The 22,811-nt window shown below is 44.0% G+C and overlaps 1 protein-coding gene across 3 annotated transcripts in view; it reads left to right on the top strand.

The window, feature by feature from the left end:
* Positions 1-22,434, top strand: part of LOC137332574 (acid sphingomyelinase-like phosphodiesterase 3b) — a 61,472-nt gene extending 39,038 nt beyond the window's left edge. For all 3 annotated transcript variants that reach the window (XM_067996505.1, XM_067996503.1, XM_067996504.1), the window contains 4 exons: positions 1,488-1,657; positions 6,594-6,774; positions 13,653-13,786; positions 21,612-22,434. In XM_067996505.1, coding sequence (XP_067852606.1) covers positions 1,488-1,657; positions 6,594-6,774; positions 13,653-13,786; positions 21,612-21,983 — 857 coding nt within the window. In that variant the 3' untranslated portion in view covers positions 21,984-22,434. The remainder of the gene's footprint in view (positions 1-1,487; positions 1,658-6,593; positions 6,775-13,652; positions 13,787-21,611) is intronic.
* Positions 22,435-22,811: the final 377 nt, after the last annotated feature.

Here is a 22,811-nt window from a genome sequence, read left to right as displayed (position 1 = left end):
CTGTTCGCCACAGTACAGAAAGGAGATTGCAGCTATTGAAAGGATACGGACGAGAGCAACCAAAATGATTGAGGGGATAGAGGGATTGGACATGAGGAGCAATTATCTAAATTGGGCATGTTCTCACTGGAAGAGAGAAGGTTGCGAGGTGATATGATTGTTTGTAGGATTCTAATGGGACTAGATAATGTAGACCATGACAAGCTGTTTCACTTTGTCCAGAACAGTAGAACCAGAGGACACAGCCTGTGCTTGAAGGGGGGTAAATTCAAACCTCATAGAATCTTACAGCATAAAAGGAGGCCATTCGGCCCAGCGTGGCTGTGCCAGCTCTTTGAAAGAGCTATCCAATTAGTCCCACTCCCCTGATCTTTCCCTATAGCCCTGCAAATTTTCCCCCTTCAAGTATTTATCTAGTTCCCTTTTGAAAGTTACTACTGAATCTGCTTCCACCCCCCTTTTAGGCAGTGCATTCCTGATTATAACAACTCTCTGCAGAAATAAAATTGCAGTGAGTGAGTTGTCAATCTATGGGATAGTCTCCCTGGGGAGACGGCGGAAGCAGTTAGTATTGATTCATTTAAATGCAAATTAGAGAGATTTATTTCTGAAAATAACATTTTGGGATACAGTTTATGATTAATTTGAGACATGACTGTGGTAAGTGTAGCATGTTTGGAAGGAACAGGTGACTTTGAGCCAATGGTTCCCAAAGCTCTCCACTGCTGGAGTTTTCCTCGTGTCATGTCTGGGTCCGTTGTAGACTAATTGATAGAGATTCAGTGCCACGATTAATCAACAACTCCATTGCCGTTGTATGATGCGACTACCAGGATGGTAGCAGGTGAACTAGACGGACCTTTTTTTTCTCGTCGAGCGATTCCTATGTTCCACGCTATCTACCTACACAGACTTTATTGCTGAGTGTGCATTACAGTAACAAGTCTCAGGATAAACATGGGCTGGGAGTAAGCTTTGCCCCTGAGGTCCCCCCTCCATCCCTGGAAATGGTGAGGCCCAGTGTGAAACTGAGTCATGCACACCAGGAGGGGCACTAGAAGTAGTCTCAGCACCTCAGCTAGGGAAGAGAAAAAGAAATGTCAGGGTTTCCGCTCTTGACTGCTCTCCAGTGACTCCTGTAGGTGTGTGGACATCAGGCCAATGCCAAATCAGACTTGGCTGTGATGCCCTCCACAGTCACATAGCCTGCCAGAACACATTATCTAGGCTCGCACATGAAAAATGGACTTTCATATGATATACCAAGAGGGCTGCTGGAGGCCTGGGAACCATAACCCAGCAGGAGTCCGTGCCTTCAGGAGGGCAGGTATTGAGTGTACTGAACAATGGCAGTCTGCTGTCTGCAGGCTGTTGGAGTTTATCACTGACCTGTGTGAACCCTTGTATGTTTCCTGTGACACGCCCTACATTTTCTTCAACGTGCATGGTGATTCCAGTGACCGTTTGCATCCCACCTTAATTTGTAGGTGCCTTTTACACGGAGAAGCTGCCAAATCGGGAGGGACAGCGGATGATCATCCTGAACACAAACTTCTACTACAACAGGAACGCACTGACTGCGGACCTGAGTGACCCTGCCGGCCAGTTCCAGTGGTTTGAGGACGTCCTCTCAAGAGCCTTAACAGCAGGCGAGAAAGTAAGCGATTGACTCTTTAGGATGTTAAGATCTCTCCTCATGATAATATACTGAAACCCACAATCTTTAGAAAGAAAAGAAAGAAAGGCTCGCATTTATATAGCGCCTTTCACGACCTCAGGATGTCCCAAAGCATTTTACAACCAATTAAGTACTTTTTGAAGTGCAGTCACAGTTGTAATGTAGGAAACGTGGCAGCCAATTTATGCACAGCAAGGTCCCAACAAATAGGAATGAGATAAGTGGCCAGATAATCTTTTTTTCAGTGATGTTGGTTGAGGGATAAATATGGGCCAGGACATTGGGAGAACTCCCCAGCTCTTCTTTGAAATAAAGCCATGGGATCTTTCAGATGAAACGTTAAACCGAAGTCCCATTTCCCCTCTCAGGTGGACGTAAAAGATCTTGCTGTGCATAAATTGGCTACATTACAACAGTGATTACACTTCAAAAGTACTTCATTGGCTGTAAAGCGCTTTGGGACATCTTGAGGTCGTGAAAGGCGCTATATAAATGCAAGTTCTTCTTCTTTTCCCCAGGTAGTGACAGAATGTACCTGCCAATCCTGGCCAGAAGCGAACAGACATCCCAAAGTTCGTACTCTCGATGCCAATTCACTTTAAGCCAGTTTTGGGATTTGCCAATTTTCATTGTCCACGGATTCTATACAATGACCGTCCATGGAAAGAGGGTTTGATTCAATGGGATTCTTTACAATAGGAGTGCCCAAGAAGGGTTTTCCTTCATTGGGATTCTGTACAGTGCATGGAAAAGGTTTGGTCCAATGGAACGCTACAGAACAGAAGTGAAGAACAATGTTCTTGTGTTCATGTCAGGTTTGCAATGATTCTGAGTCAACTGTCTCATTAAAAATAACACGTATCATCGATGAAAGGACAATATCCTACCCTACACACTCATTAAAATAACAACTGAAAGGACAACCTTGAAGGCTCAGAGGTTAAATGTACTGGCTACAAAGCAGAAATTGAGCCCTCTCAGCCGAGGGCTCAATTTCTGCCCCACTACCAAAATGGACCGCATCGGTCTCGCGGCGGACACAGAGGAATTCATCAGGAGAATGAGGCTCCGGGAATTTTACCACAAACCCCAAGATTTCAACAGTGAACCCAATGAGACAATCAATGATCCAGAACAGCAGACAGAGGGATCCACGGTACAGCAACCGAAGAGGAAAGAGTCAAACTGGACTCCTCCGGAGGGTCGCTACCCTCAGCTTGACATGTATGCCCAAGCTGTCAGGAAATGCGTCAATGCCAGATTCATCAGGCGCACTCAGAAGACAGTCCAGAATGTCACCCGAGCACAACGCAACGCCATCAACGCTCTCAAGACCAACCGAAACATCGTCATCAAACCAGCGGACAAAGGAGGAGCCATTGTCATACAGAACAGAACGGACTATTGCAAAGAAGCATACCGACAACTGGACAACCAGGAACACTACAGACGGTTACCCGCAGATCCGACCAAAGAACACACCCACCAGCTCAACAAACTGATCAAGACCTTCGATCCAGACCTTCAAAGCATCCTACGCACTCTCATCCCACGTACTCCCCGCGTGGGAGACTTCTACTGCCTCCCAAAGATACACAAAGCCAACACACCCGGACGTCCTATCGTATCAGGCAATGGAACCCTGTGTGAGAACCTCTCTGGATACATCGAGGGCATCCTGAAACCCATTGTACAGGGAACCCCCAGCTTCTGTCGCGACACTACAGACTTCCTACAAAAACTCAGCACCCACGGACCAGTTGAACCAGGAACACTTCTCACCACGATGGACGTCTCGGCACTATACACCAGTATCCCCCACGATGACGGCATCGCTGCAACAGCCTCAGTACTCAACACCAACAACAGCCAATCTCCAGACGCCATCCTACAACTCATCCGCTTCATCCTGGATCACAATGTCTTCACCTTCAATAACCAGTTCTTTACCCAAACACACGGAACAGCCATGGGGACCAAATTCGCACCCCAATACGCCAACATTTTCATGCACAAGTTCGAGCACGACTTCTTCACTGCACAGGACCTCCAACCAACACTATACACCAGATACATCGACGACATTTTCTTCCTATGGACCCACGGCGAAGAATCACTGAAGAGACTACACGATAACATCAACAAGTTCCATCCCACCATCAAACTCACCATGGACTACTCCTCAGAATCGGTTTCTTTCTTGGACACACAAATCTCCATCAAAGACGGGCACCTCAGCACCTCACTCTACCGCAAGCCCACGGACAACCTCACGATGCTCCACTTTTCCAGCTTCCACCCCAACCACGTCAAAGAGGCCATCCCCTATGGACAGGCCCTACGAATACACAGGATCTGCTCAGACGAGGAGGAACGCGATGGACACCTACAGACGCTGAAAGACGCCCTCGTAAGAACGGGATATGACGCTCGACTTGTCGATCGACAGTTCCGACGGGCCACAGCGAAGAATCGCATAGACCTCCTCAGAAGACAAACACGGGACGCAACCAACAGAGTACCCTTCGTCGTCCAGTACTTCCCTGGAGCGGAGAAACTAAACCATGTTCTCCGCAGCCTTCAACATGTCATCGATGACGACGAACACCTCGCTAAGGCCATCCCCACGCCTCCACTGCTCGCCTTTAAACAGCCACCCAACCTCAAACAGACCATCGTTCGCAGCAAGTTACCCAGTTTTCATGAGAACAGCGTCCACGACACCACACAACCCTGCCACGGCAACCTCTGCAAGACATGCCAGATCATCGACACGGATACCACCATCACACGAGAGGACACCACCCACCAGGTACATGGTTCATACTCCTGTGACTCGGCCAACGTTGTTTACCTCATACGTTGCAGGAAAGGATGCCCCGGAGCATGGTACATTGGCGAGACCATGCAGACGCTGCGACAACGGATGAACGGACACCGCGCAACAATCGCCAAACAGGAGGGTTCCCTCCCAGTCGGGGAACACTTTAGCAGTCAAGGACATTCAGCCACCGATCTTCGGGTAAGCGTTCTCCAAGGCGGCCTTCGAGACACACGACAACGCAAAATCGTCGAGCAGAAGTTGATAGCCAAGTTCCGCACCCATGAGGACGGCCTCAACCGGGATCTTGGGTTCATGTCACGCTACACGTAACCCCACCAGCAAAAAGGGGGAAAAAATTTATATGTTTTTTAAAATTCTCTCTCTCTCTCTGCCATTTTAAGTTTCTTTCTGCTTGCCTGTGTAAAAGACACAATGTATATCGAGTGTACTGGGACGTTCTGTTCTCCGTGACTGGCCTGTTTGAATAACAACGACACCTTTTGATTGGTGTGATGCTGTCCCAACATTGTATAAGATATGCGATTTGAGAACCTTTTCATTCAATCATCTGACGAAGGAGATAATCTCCGAAAGCTTGTGATTTTAAAATAAATTTGTTGGACTATAACCTGGTGTTGTAAGATTCCTTACAAAACAGAAAACAGAGAGTAGGGGTTAAGTGTAGTTACTCAGACTGGCAAAGGGTGGGAAGTGGTGTACCACAGGGATCAGTGCTGGGACCACTGTTGTTCACAATTTACATTAACGATTTGGATTCGGGAATTGGAAGCACAATTTCAAAATTTGCAGACGACACCAGATTGGGGGGGTGGAGTTAATCCAACGGAAGCATGTGTCAAAATGCAAGAGGACGTTAATAAACTTGCAGAATGGGCGTGTAATTGGCAAATGAATTTCAATATAGATAAGTGTGAGGTAATGCATTTTGGTAGGAAGAATAAGGAGACCTTATTCAAGCTGCTTGGATAATAAAAGTCTAAATGGGATAGAGGAGCAAAGGGATCTAGGGGAACAGATACACAAATCACTAAAAGCAGCGATGGAGGTTAATAAGGCCATAAAAAAGGCAAATCAAGCACTATGGTTTGTTTCTAGAGGGATAGAATTGAAAAGCAAAGAAGTCATGTTAAATTTGTATAGATCCTTGGTTAGACCACACTTGGAGTATTGTGCACAGTGCTGGTCTCCATATTATAGAAATGATATAGAGGCATCGGAGAGGGTGCAAAATAGATTCACAAGGATGATACCAGAACTGAGAGGATATCCTTATCAGGAAAGGCTGAGCAGGCTGGGGCTCTTTTCTCTAGAAAAGAGGGGTGACCTGATAGAGGTCTTTATAAAAATGATAAGGTAGATGTAGAGAAAATGTCCCCCACTTGTGGGGAGTCAAAACTAGAGGTCATAAATATAAAATAGTCGCTAATAAATCCAATAGGGAATTCAGGAAAAACTTCTTTACCCAAAGAATGGTAAGATTGTAGAACGTACTACCACAAGGAGTAGTTGAGGCAAATAGCATAGATGCATTTAAGGGGAAGCTAGATAACCACATGGGGGAGAAAGGAATTGAAGGGTATCCTGATAGGGTTAGATGAAGTAGGGAGGGAGGAGGCTCGTGTGGAGCATAAACGCCAGCTTAAACCAGTTGGGCCGAATGGCCTGTTTCCGTGCTGTGGTTTCGATGTGACTCGATGTAACCCGATGCACCACATGCTATGGTACTGAGCCATGTAGACCAGATTCCATCCCTGCTGAATTAGCTGATCTTGGATGGGACAGCAGTAGGGGCACTGCACTTGGCTTCAGTATCACTAAGCTGCAAAGTGGACAAATTATACCAGGATTCCAACTCCTGATCACTATCCAATGTCCTCTTTTGCAAAAGGTTATACATGGGGACATCAAGTGATGCCACTGTGATCAAATAGCCTGTCAAATGTTGCTGCCTAGGCCAGTGCATGATGGGTTGTCACTGGGTCAAGGTACCTGAGGGCTATCAGGATAATTTGAGCCTTCAGGAAAGGAGGAGAGACAATTAAAACTAATATTTGAAACCCTATGTGACAGGTTTACATCATTGGGCACATACCTCCAGGATTCTTTGAAAAGAAAAGGGGAACACACTGGTTCCAGGAACATTTCAACAAAAGGTATCTTGAAATCATCCAAAAGCACAGCCAAGTGATAGCAGGACAGTTCTTTGGACATCAACACCGTGACAGCTTTAAAATCTTCTACTCCAACAATGGTACAGTAAGATTAGTCTCTCTTTCTATTAAAATCAAACTCTGATCAATACATAATTAGATTCTTATATGGACCAAGTCAAAAAAAGTGGCAAGCATATAGTCTGTACAGCAAATATCAATTGAGACAAGAAAGGGTAGCTCATGTGCACTCCTGCCCAGCTACTCTGCCGCTCATCCCTGAAGACCATCGGCAACAATTCACCTTGATCCTGAAGCATATATCACTATTCGCACATAAGATGCAAATTTTGGCTGTTGTAAGTGCAGTACTGATTCGAGGCCTTTCACAGAGACTACTGGGGCTGTTGTGTAATTCCAGGCTTTCTAGCACACATTGCTTCATTGTTTTGGTGTAGTTTTGTGTCTATCAAAACTAGCATGATGTGAGCACAGAGTAGAACACTTCCATTTTGGTCACCCAGTGTCAGCATCAAGCACTCCCAGGTCAAGTATGATATGAGATGGATGCAGAGTAAAGCTCCCTCTGCATTTCACTATCAGGGTGCCTCCAACTATACTGGCATGGCACTTGCATTTCCTACTCCAGCCATCCTTGTGGCCCCTCTTAGTGACACTGACGACTGAGTGCACAACTCACAATTGTCAATCACAGGAAGTTCAGTTGAAAATACCCAAAAGTTCCTTTCAGATAGGATGCTTAGCACCAGCAGGGCCTGATTAAAAGCTTAGTCCCAGGTTACACTAGAAGCCAACTGAAAGAACATCGGAGAAGTCAAGGATGAGAAAAGGCCATTTGTCCAGCAGTTTCTTCCCTCTGGTACCCAACTCTCCCAGCTGTATTTTGAACTCCGCTAATGTCCTTGCCTCTACTACCTTACCTGGAAGATTATGTCATATATTTATCAACCTTCAAATAAAAAAGCTTTATTTTTAATTTATTCTCCACTATTTTCAATTGATGTATACTAACTCTACTAGCCTAGCTTACTCTGAAGTAATACTCTGTGTTTGCCTTGTCAATACCATTTAACATTTTATGTACTTCAGTAAGATTCCACCTATTCATGGTCAGTGGGTGGAGAATCTAGCCCATTTTTCCTTGTAGCTCGTCCCTTTTGTTCTTGGGATCATTCCTGAACGTTCCTATGCCCTCGCCAATACACGTATGTTCTTAATGTATCGCAGTGACCATAACTGAACAAAGTACTCTAGGTTTGGTCTGATCAATACATTATAGTGTAATTAATAGTATAATAGCCTCAAGTATACTCTGTACTCTGCAGTTCTGGCTCTATAAGTCAACATTCTATTATTTTTCTTAGTTGCTTCATCACATTGTCTGGACAATAAAAGCAACAAGTTGACAACTTCTTTGAGGTCCTTGCTAAAATCTCCCTGTACTAATTCTATTCTATTCACTGTATATCTATGCCACACATCTTTTTCCCCCACACTGTGCAATACCTTATAATTGTCAATATTCATTTTCCATTTATCTTCCCAATTGCACAACTGATCAAAACCGCTCTGCAGAATCTTACCTGTCTTCTGTAGTGATCTTGTAGTTTTCCTAAAATGGTCAATCGCCACTTTGACTCGCCTTGCAACTATCTCCTCCAGCGTTGCCAGCCTCCCCACACTTGTGAAGCTGTACTCCTTGCAATGCTTCCTTGGAAATCACTCCATTTCCAGAGTGACCTGAAATGTATGGATGCCACAAATAAGACCCTGATGAACCTCCCTAGCTGATCCTTGGAAGTGCTGGGAACCATAATCTTCCTTTGAAGTTACAACTTTGGTACCTGAAATGATAAAGGAAGAAAATAGTGGGGGGGAGGGAGTGCAAGAAACTTCTAGTCAGTTGACTATAAACCTGGAGCTAACTCCCTAAAGTCCTTACTCCCTCAGTCGGAACTCCTGTGCATTGTAAACTTTTTTTTACTCGGCCCAAGCCTTGACTCGCCCAAGCATGAGCAGACTATTCAACTGCAGAGGACACCACAGTACAGAATGCGACTTGCACACATGTAGACTTCCAACAGAAACTACTCAATGGCAAATATAAGCAGGACCCCAATTTCCTTCTCCCCTCCCAGTCCAGAGGGTACTGAGTCCAATTGCGGCATCCTAGCTGAGATCAGCAAACTCAGCATAGACTGGGAATTGAACCCAGGATCTGCCTGGACTGTATGGCTCAGCTACTAACCACCAAAACCAGTTGAATCATCGGGGAAACCGTACAGCTCTCCTTTTTTTCAAAAAAAAGGAATTTATCAAGCTCCTCATGATGGAATATTCTGCCAACATTTACTAACTAGGCTCATACATGAAATGACCATTTGGGTGAGGTAATGAAGAGTGACTGCATCTCCGCCAGAGTTAATACAGTCAGAGGAGGAGGGGAGAGAATGGGCAGAGAAAGAAACTGATGAACACAGCTGGTTTTGCCGGGAGTATGTTCCACAAACCTGATTACTATGTGCGGAAAATAATTCCTGTCTTGATTGAGGCATTTTAATTTCATGCTGGACATGCTCCAATTTTCCACTGGTAGGGCAAGCAGACAGCACCTAACTCTTGCCATTTAGTCTTCTCTACCCAATCTCCTCTTCTATTTTAGAAGAGAGAATATTTTTTGACTTTTAAAAACTATTTTTTTTCTTCAATGACTTCCTGATGACTAATGTGGGTCAACTTGGCTCAGTTAGCATGACTCTTATCATGGAGCTGTACCGGTGGGACGGGCTCCACCTAAACCAGAATGGGACCAGAGTCCTAGCGGAAAGGATGAATAGTGCGGTGCATAAGGCTTTAAACTAGCAAGACTAGGATAGGGATCTGGTAGCAGCTTAAAGATAAAAGGAACAGGAGATGAGTGTAAATGTCAGACCAGAGTAAGGAATAAAGATAACATAAACGGTCAAGAAACAAATACAGTTATAAAACAGAAGTATAAAAGAACTATTAAAAATAAAATAAAAGGAACAAATATTAAAGATGAATTAAACTGCCTGTGCAGTAATGTACACAGAGTCCAAAATAAAACGGGGGAACTGGAGGCATTAATCCATAGCGAGGAACCAGATATAGTAGGAATAACTGAAAGATGGCTACATAAAGAACAGGACTGGCAACTAATATTGCAGGTTATAACCTAATCAGGAAGGATAGGGAAGGAAGAAGTGTGGGGGATGGAGTAGCTGTACTAATTAGAGATAACATAATGGCAGTAGGAAAAGGGGACATAACTAACAGAAGGATAGAAACACAATCCATATGGATTGAAATAAAAGACAAGAGGGGATCGATCAGCCTAATAGATGTATACAACAGAGCACCTAATAGTGAAAAGGAGGTGGAGGAAGAAATATGTAAGCAAATATGTGAAATGAGTCAAGGACATAGAATAATAATCATAGGAGATTTTAACTATCCCCAAATAAACTGGCAAGAAGAGGTAGGTAAAGGGGTACAGGGAATGGAGTTTTTACAAAGTGTGCAGGATTCCTTTCTTACCCAATATGTAAAAAGCCCAACAAAAGAGGAAACACTGCTGGATCTAGTAATGGGAAATGAACCAGAACAGATAAGAGAAGTAAGCATAGGGGAACATCTAGGCAATAGCGATCACAACATAATAAGGTTTAAGATAAAGATTGAGAAGGACACAAGTAACGCAAAGACCAAAGTAATAAATTGGAAAAAAGAGCTCATTTTCAGGAGATGACAATGGAACTAGGGAAAATTAACTGGAAAAAATTACTGATAAACAAAGAAATAGAACAGCAGTGGGAAACATTTAAAACAGTGATCAATAGAGTCCAGGAGAAATATATCCCACTAAAAAGCAAGAACAAACTAGCCAGTAATGATACACCATGGATGAATAAAGAAATAAGGGCAAATTTGAAACAAAAGAAAAAGGCATACACTAAAGGAGAGGATGACAAAAGGGAATATGAAAAGGTTAGGAAAGCAGTTTAAAAAAACAATTAGGAAGGCAAAGAGAAACTACGAAATTAAATTATCAAGGAATATAAAAATAAATAGTAAAGTATGGACACATAAATAACAAAAGAAAAATCAGGATAGTGATAGGGCCACTAAGGGATATACATGATAAACTCACAGGTAATGACAGTGAAATGACAGAAATATTAAATAATTACTTTGACTCACTGTTTACCAGGAAGACTAACAAGGTGGGCATGACTTTAGAAAAAAAGATCAAAAAGATATAAAAACATTTAAGATAGAAAGGGGGGAGGTAATTGATAAGCTAATCAAACTTAGAGAGGATAAAACCCCTGGTCCAGATGGATTGTATCCGTGCATATTAAAAGAAATTAGGGAAGAGATAGCAGAGGCACTATTACATATATATAAAAATTCATTAGAAAAGGGAATATTGCCAAAGGACTGGCAGACAGCTAATGTGATTCCTAGATTTCAAAAGGGAGATAAAACCTGTTCAGGGAACTATAGACCAATTAGCTAAACATCGGTGGTAGGAAAGATAATGGAATCTTTACTCACAGATGTAATAGAAAAACATCTAGAAACTGAAAATATAACAAAGAATAGTCAGCATGGATTTCAAAAGGGACAGTCATGCTTGACCAACCTTATTGAATTCTTTGAAGTAACAGAAAGGGTAGACAAGGGTAATGTAGTAGATGTAATATATCTGGATTTTCAAAAAGCCTTCGATAAAGTACCACATTGACTAAGGTCAGAGCATGTGGAGTCAGGGGACAAGTAGCAGAATGGATAGCAAGCTGGCTACAAAACAGAAAAGAGAGAGATGGGGTTAAAGGTAGTTAGTTACTCAACCTGGCAAAGGGTGGGAAGTGGTGTTCCACAAGAATCGGTGCTGGGACCCCTGCTGTTCACAATTTACATAAACGATTTGGACTCGGGAATCGGAAGTATAATTTCAAAATTTGCGGACAACACCATTTGGGGGTATAGTTAATACCGAGGAGGACTGCGACAAAATACAAGATATTAATAAACTTGCAGAATGAGCGTGTAATTGGCAAATGAATTTCAATGTAGATAAGTGTGAGATATTACATTTTGGTAGGAAGAATAAGGGGGCCACATACTCCTTGGATAATAAGAGTCTAAGGTAGAGGAGCAGAGGGTTCTGGAGGTACAGATACACAAATCACTAAAAGTAGTGACGCAGGTTAATAAGGCCATAAAAAAAGCAAACCAATCACTGAGGTTCATTTCTAGAGGGATAGAATTGAAAAGCAGAGAAGTTATGTTAAACTTGTATAGAACCTTGGTTAGACCACACTTGGAGTACTGTGCACAGTTCTGATCTCCATAATATAAATAGAGGCACTGGAGAAGGTGCAAAACAGATTTGCTGGGATGATATCAGAATTGAGAGGTTTTACCTATCAGGAAAGATTGAGCAGGCCGGGGCTCTTTTCTCTAGAAAAGAAAAGACCGAGGGGTGACCTGATAGTGGTTCCCCCTATATCAGGTGACCTGAAAAATTATGAAAGGTTTTGATAGGGAGTCGATGTTTCCACTTGCGGAGGTGACCAGAATTAGGGGGCATAAATATAAGATAGTCACTAATAAATCCAGTGGTTTACCACGTTAAAGGCACCATATAAATGCAAATTGTTGTTGTTCAAATCATTACTTCTGCAGGCTATCCATGGTTTTGACATCCTTCCTAAAGTAAGGTATCCAAAACTGGACACAATATTCTAATTGCAGCTCACAACAACAACAACACCTGCACGTTCCCCTCCAAGTCACACACCATCCCGACTTGGAAATATATCGCCGTTCCTTCATCGTCACTGGGTCAAAATCCTGGAACTCCCTACCTAACAGCACTGTGGGAGAACCTTCACCACACGGACTGCAGCGGTTCAAGAAGGCGGCTCACCACCACCTTCTCAAGGGCAATTAGGGATGGGCATTAAATGCTGGCCTTGCCAGCGATGCCCACATCCCATGAACGAATAAAAAAAAACAACTTGCATTTATATAGTGCCTTTAACATAGTAAAACGTCCCAAGGCACTTCACAGGAGCGTAATAAAACAAAATTTGACACTGAGCCACGTAAGGAGATATTAGGACAGGCTTGGTCAACGAGATAGGTTTTAAGGTGTGTCTTAAAGGAGGAGAGAGAGGTACAGAGGTGGAGAGGTTTAGGGAGGGAATTCCAGAGCTTAGAGTTTAGGGCCTAGGCAGTTGAAGGCATGGCCGCCACTGTTGGAGCGAAGGAAATCAGAGAAGTGCAAGAGGCCATGCTTGGAGGAGCGCGAAGATCTCGGAGGGTTGTAGGGCTGGAGGAGGTTATAGTGATAAGGAGGGATGAAGCCATGGAGGGATTTGAAAACAAGGATGAGAATTTTTAAATCAAGGCGTTGCCGGACCAGGAGCCAATGTAGGTCAGCGAGCACAGGAGTGATGGATGAACGGGACTTGGTGCGAGTTAGGATACGGGCAGCAGAGTTTTGGATGATCTCAAATTTATGGAGGATGCAAGGTGGGAGGCCGGCCAGGAGAGCATTGGGATAGTCGAGTCAAGATGTAACAAAGGCATGGATGAGGGTTTTTAGCAGCGGATAAGCTGAGGCAGGGGCAGAGACAGGCCTCAATGATTTCTATGAGTTTAGCATTACTTTTATGGTTTTGCACTCTACACCCATTTATAAAACTTAGGCTCCCATTTTTTTTTAACAGCTTTATCAACTTGTCCTCCCACTTTTGAGGATTTGTGCATCTGAACCCCTAAGTCTCTCTGCTCTTCAACTCCTTCTAAAGTTTTCCTATTGAGTGTTTATTACCTCCCTTTATTCTTCCTCCACATTAAAATTCATATGCATGCAATCTACTACTGGCCTTGTAGACTAATAAATCACAGAAGTCTCTCATTGCAGGTTCTCCAGTCAGTGCCATGTTTATTGCCCCCGCGGTGACCCCTTGGAAAACCACATTAGCTGGCTTACAGGACGGATCACAAAACCCCGGGATTCGCCTCTTTGAATACAATACAGACACTCTCCAGATCTTGGTAAGAATTCATACATAATAGACAGGGCTGACGCAGCATCTATAATGTCATCCCTACGTTCTTTGAAATAAAGGTAGTGCAGTCTGGAAATGTGGAACTCCTTACCTATCCCTCCACCCCCACCCCAACTCCCAGTTTCCCTTCCTACTACAACCTTCAGCATTTATAAAGCTCAAGTCTGGTATCACCTGTGCCTGAAAGTTCCACAAAGTGGGGGGGGTGGGGGGATTCTCCGTAACTTTGGCAGAAGATACGCAGAATTCTGGTGAAACAGCTTTAGTGGCTGCTTCCACTCTTTCTCCAGAGTTTCCGCTGAAGTTGCAGCAGGCGAACCCTGTGAAAATTCTCCCCCTAATCGCTACTTCCTGAATTACCTCCTTTTCTCCTAAGGTAGTGTCCTGCACTTTGGACCTGGCTGGGCCCTTCATGTTGAGTGAATTATGGGCTGGCATTAAAAGGTGGTCACTGTTCCTGAAAGTACTTTAACTTCACCGGATGTATTCAAGTTAAGGGATCGATATTGGTTTGATTCTACATCTGGCCTGACATTGAGTTTGGAACCTGTTTACATGCAGCTGATGTCAACTGGCAGAAATCTGAAAACAACTACTGGTCCCTGGCTGGATTGGTGGATATCACATGCTGGACTGTACAGACCCAAAGGCCCCTGGTTTGTCTCTGATTTTTCCTACATTCGCTGATTGTGGTTGGGGCACCACGATTGGTCTCAGTGCCCCTGGGCTAAGGATGGGAAACATTAGTTGTGATTTCTGCTTCTGGTTACTACCCAGTAACCCCTGCTGCAAAATGTGCATTTCAGAACAGTGCCAGGCTGAGAAGCAATGCAACAGCAACAACTTGCATTTACGTAGCGCCTTTAAGGTAATAAAACATCCCAAGGCGCTTCACAGGAGCTGTATCAAACAAAATTTGGCACCGATCCACATAAGGAGCTATTAGGACAGGTGACCAAAAGCTTGTCAAAGAGGTAAGTTTTAAGGAGCGTCTTAAAGGAGGAGAGAGAGGCGGAGAGGTCTAGGGAGGGAATTCCAGAGCGTGGGCCTAGACAGCTAAAGGCACAGCCGCCACTGGTGGAGAGATTAAAATCGGAGATGCACAAGAGGCCAGAATTAGAGGAATGCAGAGTTCTCGGAGGGTTGTAGGGCTGGAGGAGGTTACAGAGATAGGGAGGGGCAAGGCCATGGAGGGATTTGAACATAATGCAGCCCCACAGTTGAACAGGCTGCCAACACTGACTTACTTGGGCTGACGCATGATGATTGGTGACTTGTGTAAGGTGCCATAGGACTGGTGGTGGTGTTAAATCAGGGTCCCAGAAGACTCCACGCCTTCAGAAGAAGGAGAAAAAAACTACAGACCTTTGTAGAATTTCATGAGCCATGAAGCCGAAACACCTGATATCCAATGTCCGATTCAAACAAAATCAGATGATTAGTGTAACAACTAAATCCCACAATTTCTCTACACTGTCTAGAAGCTGACAGCCATTTTCTGTCATCAAATCAGAGCAACCATTTTGTCCACTAGTTTTCAGAATTTACCATAGACTTCCCGATCCGACTAGACAGTCAATCCAGGGGCGATGTTAGGGTCGTGCAATTGCACAGGGCCCCAAGTGGATCAGTGATAGAACCATTACCAGCACTGAAAAAATGGGAGCAGTGGTTATGATCTGAAGTTATTGAAATCAACGTTGAGTCCAGAAGGTTGTAAAGTGCCTAATGAAAAGATGAAGTGCTGTTCCTTGAGCTTCATTAGAACAGTGTAAGAGACCGAGGACAAAGAGGTCAGAGTGGGAGTGGGAAGGGGAATTAAAATGGCAAGTGACCGGAAGGTCAGGGTCACGCTTGCAAACTGAAGGTGGGTGTTCAGCAAAGCGATCACCCAATCTGTGTTTGGTCTCCCCACTGTAGAGATCGCATTGTGAGCAGCGAATACGGTATACTAAATTGAAAGAATTACAAGTAAATCACTGTTTCAGGAGTGAGATTAGAAAACATTTCTATACACAAAGCGTGGTAGAAGTTTGGAACTCTCTTCCGCAAACGGCAATTGATACTAGCTCAATTGCTAAATTTAAATGTGAGATAGATAGCTTTTTGGCAACCAAAGGTATTAAGGGATATGGGCCAAAGGCAGGTATATGGAGTTATATCACAGATCAGCCATGATCTTAGCAAATGGCAGAGCAGGCTCGAGGGGCTGAATGGCCTACTCCTGTTCCTATGTTCCTAATAAGAGTCTAAATCCAGGGGACACACAGCCGCCTGTAGTGAGCTCCAACCTCACTGCTCGCCTTCTCACCCATCCGCACTCACCCACTCCCGCTCACCCAGTCCCCCTCACCCAGTCCCCCTCACCCAGTCCCCCTCACCCAGTCCCCCTCGCCCTCCCCGACTCGCCCTCCCCCACTCACCAAACCCCACATACCCTCCCCACTCACCCACTTTCACTCACCCACCCCCACTCACCCACCCCCACTCACCCAATCCCACTCACCCAATCCCACTCACCCAATCCCACTCACGCACCCTCATTCACCCACTCAACCTCCCCCACTGACCCTCGCCCACTCACCCACCCCCACTCACTCTCTTACCGAATCCCACTCACCCACCCCCACCAGTAAAGGATGACTAAAAGAATAATAAAGAGAGAGAAAATAAATTATGAAAGTAAATTAGGAAGAAATATTAAAACTGACAGTAAAAGCTTCTACAAGTATATAAAAAGAGGGTAGCTAAAGTAAACAGTGGTCCCTTAGAGGATGAGGCTGAGGAAATGATAATGGAAAATAAGGAAAAGGCAGAGGAATTGAACAGATATTTTGTACCTGTCTTCACAGTAGAAGACACTAATAACATACCAATAATAGTAGATAATCAATGGTAAAAGGGGAGGGAGGAACTAAAAATAATCACTATCACTAGAGAAAAAGTACTAGGTAAACTAATAGGTCTCAAGGCTGACAAGTCCCTTGGACCTGATAGCTTTAATCCGAGGATCTTAAAGGAAGTGGCTACAGAGATAGTGGATGCATTGGTTGTAATCTTCCAGAATTCATTAGATTCTGGAAAGGTCCCAGCGGATTGGAAAACCGCAAACGTAACACCCCTATTCAAGAAGGGAGTGAGACAGAAAGCAGGTAACTATAGACCAGTTGGCCTAACATCTGTCATTGGGAAAATGCTAGAATCCATTATTAAGGAAGTAGTAGCAGGACATTTGGAGACTCATAATACAATCAAGGAGAGTCAACATGGTTTTACGAAGGGGAAATCATGTCTGACAAATTTATTAGAGTTCTTTGAGGAAGTAACGGGCAGGGTGGATAAAGGGGAACCAATGGATGCAGTATATTTGGATTTCCAAAAGGCAATCGATAAGGTGCCACATAAAAGATTACTGCACAAGATAAGAGCTCATGGTGTTGGGGGTAATATATTGGCATGGATATTGGCTAACTAACAGAAAACAAAGAGTCGGGATAAAAGGCTCATTTTCAAAATGGCAATCTGTAACTAGTGGGGTGCCGCAGGGCTCAGTGCTGGGGCCTCAACTATTTACAATATATATCAATGACTTGGATGTAGGAACAGAGTGTATTGTGGCCAAATTTGCTGATGATACAAAGATAGGTGGAAAAGCAAGTTGTGAGGAGGACACAAAGTATCTGCAAAGGGATATAGACAGGTTAAGCGAATGGGCAAAAATTTGGCAGATGGAATATAATGTGGGAAAACCCACTTTGGGAGGAAAAATAAAAAAGCAAAATATTATTTGAATGGAGAAATATTACAAAATGCTGCGGTTCAGAGGGATCTGGGTGTCCTCATACATGAAGCACAAAAAGTCAACAGGTAATCTGGAAGACAAACGGAATATTGGCCTTTATTTCTAGGGGGATGGAGTATAAAAGCAGGGAAGTCATGCTACAACTGTACAGGGTGCTGGTGAGACCACACCTGGAGTACTGCATACAATTCTGGTGCCCTTATTTGAGGAAGGATATACTTGTATTAGAGGCAGTTCAGAGAAGGTTCACTAGGTTGATTCCAGGTATGGAAGGGTTGTCTTATGAGGAAAGATTGAACAGGTTGGGTCTATACTCATTGGAGTTTAGAAGAATCAGTGGAGATCTTATTGAAACATATAAGATTCTGAGGGGACTCAATAGGGTAGATGCTGAGAGGATGTTACCCCTCATGGGGAATCTAAAACTAGGGGCCATAGTCTCAGAATAAGGGATCGCCCGTTTAAGATGGAAATGAGGAGGAATTTTTTCTCCCAGAGGCTCGTGAATCTTTGGAATTCTTTACCCCAAAGAGCTGTGGAGGCTGAGTTATTGAATACATTCAAGGCTGAGCTAGACAAATTTTTGATCAGCAAGGGAGTCAAAGGATATGGGGAAAAGGCGGGAAAGTGGAGTTGAGGTAAAAATCAGATCAGCCATGATCTCATTAAATGGCGGAGCAGGCTCGAAGGGCTAAATGGCCTACTCCTGCTCATATCTCTTATGGTCTTATGGTCACTCACCCACTCCCACACACATTCCCAGACTCTCCCACCCCCAATCACCCTCCCCCACTTATCTAATCCCACTCTTCCTCCTCCACTCACCCTCTCCCACCCTCACTCACCCTCCCCACTCACCCACCTCCACTCTCACTCTCCCACTCACCCTTTCACCCTCCCCCACTCACCCAATCCCATTCACCCTCCCCCACTCATCCACCACCACTCACCCACTTCCGCTCACCCTCACCGAACCCCACCCACCCAATCCCATTCACCCTCACCCACCTCCACTCACACTCACCAACCCCCACTCACAAACCCCTACTCACCCTGACCCACCCTCCCTCAACCCTACTCACCCACCGCCACTCACCCTCCTCCACTCACCCACCCCCATTTACCCAGTCACCCACTGCCACTCACCCTCCCCATTCACCCACTTCCAATCACCCTTCCCCACTCACCCTCCCCCACTCACTCACATCCACTCTCCCTCCCCCACTCACCCTTTCCTACTCACCTTCCCCCACACCGCCACTCCGACTCACCCTCGGCTCAGGTGGGAGAAGGAGAAAATAACATTCAGTTCATACAAATTGTACCATTTGACTGCTTAGATATTATACAAGACCTGGCTGCAGCTAAAGCAGGAAAAGTTACTTTCTGAGTTGTTATTCAGCTCATATACTGCAATAACATCGGAGTTTCAATACCTTTTTAATCATTCAATGTCATTTATTCTTGTGTTATCTATTGCTAATCATTTTGTCAACTATTTTTATATTACCTATTGCAAACATGCCTTTTCACCATCATACGTGTGCAGAATTGACACCAGATTAAGTAGGTAGTATTTAGTAACATTATCTAGTAAAACGTAGGGCCCCCAAATTGAACCTTTGCACAGGTCTCCCGCATGCCAAACTCCATCCCTGAGATAATCAACGGCCTCTGTCACTGCAATGGGCAATCTACTGAACTGTAAGTACCAGAACTTACAATGTCAAACTTCCTGTAAAGAGTCAGTGAGGGCAAATTGCTAGATGATTGAGATTGTGAGGAAGATAGTAGCTCATCAAAATGAATGACAGCTGGTGCAAGTATCATACATCAACATGCCACCACTGAACAATGCTGCAGGACAAGGGATCGTCAATGCTGACACTCAGTCTCTCATCAATCATCACTTGACTTGGAACCATTTACTATGATGTAGACAGTGCTTCCATTAAATAGGATGTAAGGAACAGCCTAGTCTCAAGAATAAGACAAGAGCAGCCCAAAGTGTTTGGATGGGATGTCCATGTCATAGAATACATTCTTTGGCACCTTTTGCTCTGCAGAAAAAACTTTATCTTTCCTAGTGACAAACTCCCTCACTTACATCGCATGCCATTTTGACAAATCATGTGAAAGCATTAAGCACCTCAGGGATTTCATGGAATTGTAACACGAAGATGTGAGAAGATTTTACCCATACATCCATAAGGTGGTTTAAGTCAAAGTCAAACAGGGTACTGTTAAAATGGGATAGTCTCAAAGGGTACTTCCTTTCCTACCATGAGAAAGAGACAGGGGAAGGAGAGGGTGAACAGTAAGCAGCAGTATGCAGTGTAGAATAGAATCATAGAATCATAGAAGTTACAACATGGAAACAGGCCCTTCGGCCCAACATGTCCGTGTCGCCCAGTTTATACCACTAAGCTAGTCCCAATTGCCTGCACTTGGCCCATATCCCTCTATACCCATCTTACCCATGTAACTGTCCAAATGTGGATAAATGTGAAGTTATCCACTTCGGAAGGAAAAACAGAAAGACAGAGTATTATTTAAATAGTGATAGATTGGGGAATGTTGATGTACAAAGGGACCTGGGTGTCCTTGTACACCAGTCACTGAAAGCAAATATGCAGGTGCAGCAAGCAGTTAGGAAGGCAAATGGTATGTTGGCCTTCATTGCAAGAGGATTTGAGTACAGGAGCAAGGATGTCTTATTGCAGTAATACAGGGCCTTGGTGAGACCACACCTGGAGTATTGTGTGCAGTTTTGGTCTCCTTACCTAAGAAAGGATATACTTGCCATAGAGCGAGTGCAGCGAAGGTTCACCAGACTGATTCCTGGGAAGGCAGGACTGTCGTATGAGGAGAGATTGGGTCGACTCGGCCTGTACTCACTCGAGTTTAGAAGAATGAGAGGGGATTTCATTGAAACATATAAAATTCTGACAGGGCTAGACAGACTGGATGCAGGGAAGACGTTTCCCCTGGCTGGGGGGTCCAGAACGAGGTCACAGTCTCAGGATGCAGGGTAGGACATTTAGGACTGAGATGAGGAGAAATTTCTTCACTCAGAGGGTGGTGAACCTGTGGAATTCTCTACCACAGAAGGCTGTGGAGGCCAAGTCACTGAATATATTTAAGATGGAGCTAGATAGATTTCTAGACACAAAAGACATCAAGGGGTATGGGGAGAGAGCAGGAATATGGTATTGAGATAGAGGATCAGCCATGATCATATTAGAATGGCGGAGCAGGCTCGAAGGGCTGAATGGCCTACTCCTGCTCCTATTTTCTATGTTTCTATGTTTCAGTCGGTGTCTAGAAGAAGGAAGCATGGTTGAGCATTTCAAACTTCCTATCACAAATGTTTACCTGTCATTCTTGGATGTCCTTCGATGGAAATAACCTCCTGCTGCAGTCTAAAACTCCTGATTCATATCCTGTATCCCACACTCAAAGTGGTATGACAATGAGATTGAGCCTAGAAGCTTCTGGTCAATATGTTTCATTTAGTACTGCACAGCGTGCTGCAATTACTCACTAAGGCAGCTGTAGAGTACTCCTGTGCTTGAAATAAAATGTTAGGAATTGACTATTTGGCCTTATCCGGCATCTCTTTTAGGTTGACACTTCAGCGCAGTTCTGAGGGGGTGCTGCACGTGCATGTGCTGACTTTTTGGGTGAGACGTTAAACTGAGATCCCGTATGCCTTCTCAGGTGGACATAAAATAGCCCATGGCGCCATTCGAAGAAGAGCAGGGGCGTTCTCCCGCTGTCCTGGCCAATATTTATCCCGCAACCAAAGTTATTGAAAAACAGATAATCTAGTCGTTATCTCATTGCTATTTGAGGGACCTTGCTGCACGCAAATTGGCTGCCGCGTTTCCTGCATTACAACAGTGACTACACTATAAAAGTACTTAATTGGCTATAAAGCACTTTGGGACATCCTGAGGTTGTGAAAGGCACTATATAAATGCAAGTCTTTTTTCCCTTGCCATTTTAGGACATGGTGACCTATTATTTAAACCTAACCTTCGCTAACATCCAAGCTCCACGCTGGGTAAAGGAGTATCGCTTAACAGAAGCATTCCAGGTACCCGATGGCACAGCTGAATCCATGCAGACCGTGCTGGATAAATTGAGCTGGGACAAGTGTCACCTGCAGAAGTATTATGAATATAATTCGGTGAGTTATGACTTGGGGGAGTGTAATGACCAGTGCCGGACCGATCACATTTGTGCAATTAAAGAAGTCGATTACACAAGATACAAAAACTGTATCAAGTCTGGGGGATCATCCAAAATGAATGAGATGTGTTTGCTGTTGTGCTTTTCTATGCTGTCATTATCCATCCTGGTTTTTGCTTACAGTTGACTGCAACTTCACTCAAATAGAATTTTACCTGTCTTTATGTAAATCACTTCATCTAATATTACTAACACACAAGCATACTGCATTAAGGCACCACCAGCTTTAGTACTAGGACACGGAGGAGAGGGTTCCAGGTTCAGTGATCGAACTGGGTGAATTTTTTTTGACTTCCATGAACCGGTACAGCTCAAGAATCAGGAGAATGTACTGGGGATGTCCTCTCAATAGACAACTGCAGGATTTCTTATATAAACACTAAAGAATTCCACCCTCACATCTCTTTCCATTTGTATATCAATACAAGCAATGTTCTAGATTAGTCTCAACATTAATATTAAATTGTACCTACCAATTATTTGTAAAGGATGTATCCCTCCGGGAAACTGTTGATTTATTGGTTGTACAACAGCCTAGCATGTCTAATTCAAAATAAACCAGAATTTCAGCTTGTGAATGAAGGCCCAAATGTACATGGAGCAGCAAATCTGCCAAGATTCGCATGGGGAAACATGGCCAGCCACAATGGTCACTGGGCTATATTATGAGCACCACCAGTTTAAAACCTCTTAGCCAATGGTCAATGTTTTAGGTGATTTTTTTTTTTTAAGGTCATGAAGTCAGCACTGAGGAACAGAACACACTTGCATTTGCAGCCCCAGTGCCATTAAGCATTCCCAAGTCAGGTATCGATATTTTAATGCTAATTTAGGATCAGTTGTATGTTGTGTACAATACACCCATTAGGAAATGGGTTAAGATTACTCAGACTGATTAATATAAAAGACATTACAGGTAACAGGAAACTTTCTTCCCATCAGTTTGGGCTAAATT

Source organism: Heptranchias perlo, chromosome 14 (genome assembly GCF_035084215.1).
Source record: "Heptranchias perlo isolate sHepPer1 chromosome 14, sHepPer1.hap1, whole genome shotgun sequence".
Classification (NCBI taxonomy): Eukaryota; Metazoa; Chordata; class Chondrichthyes; order Hexanchiformes; family Hexanchidae; genus Heptranchias; species Heptranchias perlo.
This window is presented reverse-complemented; position numbering and strand designations above follow the sequence as displayed.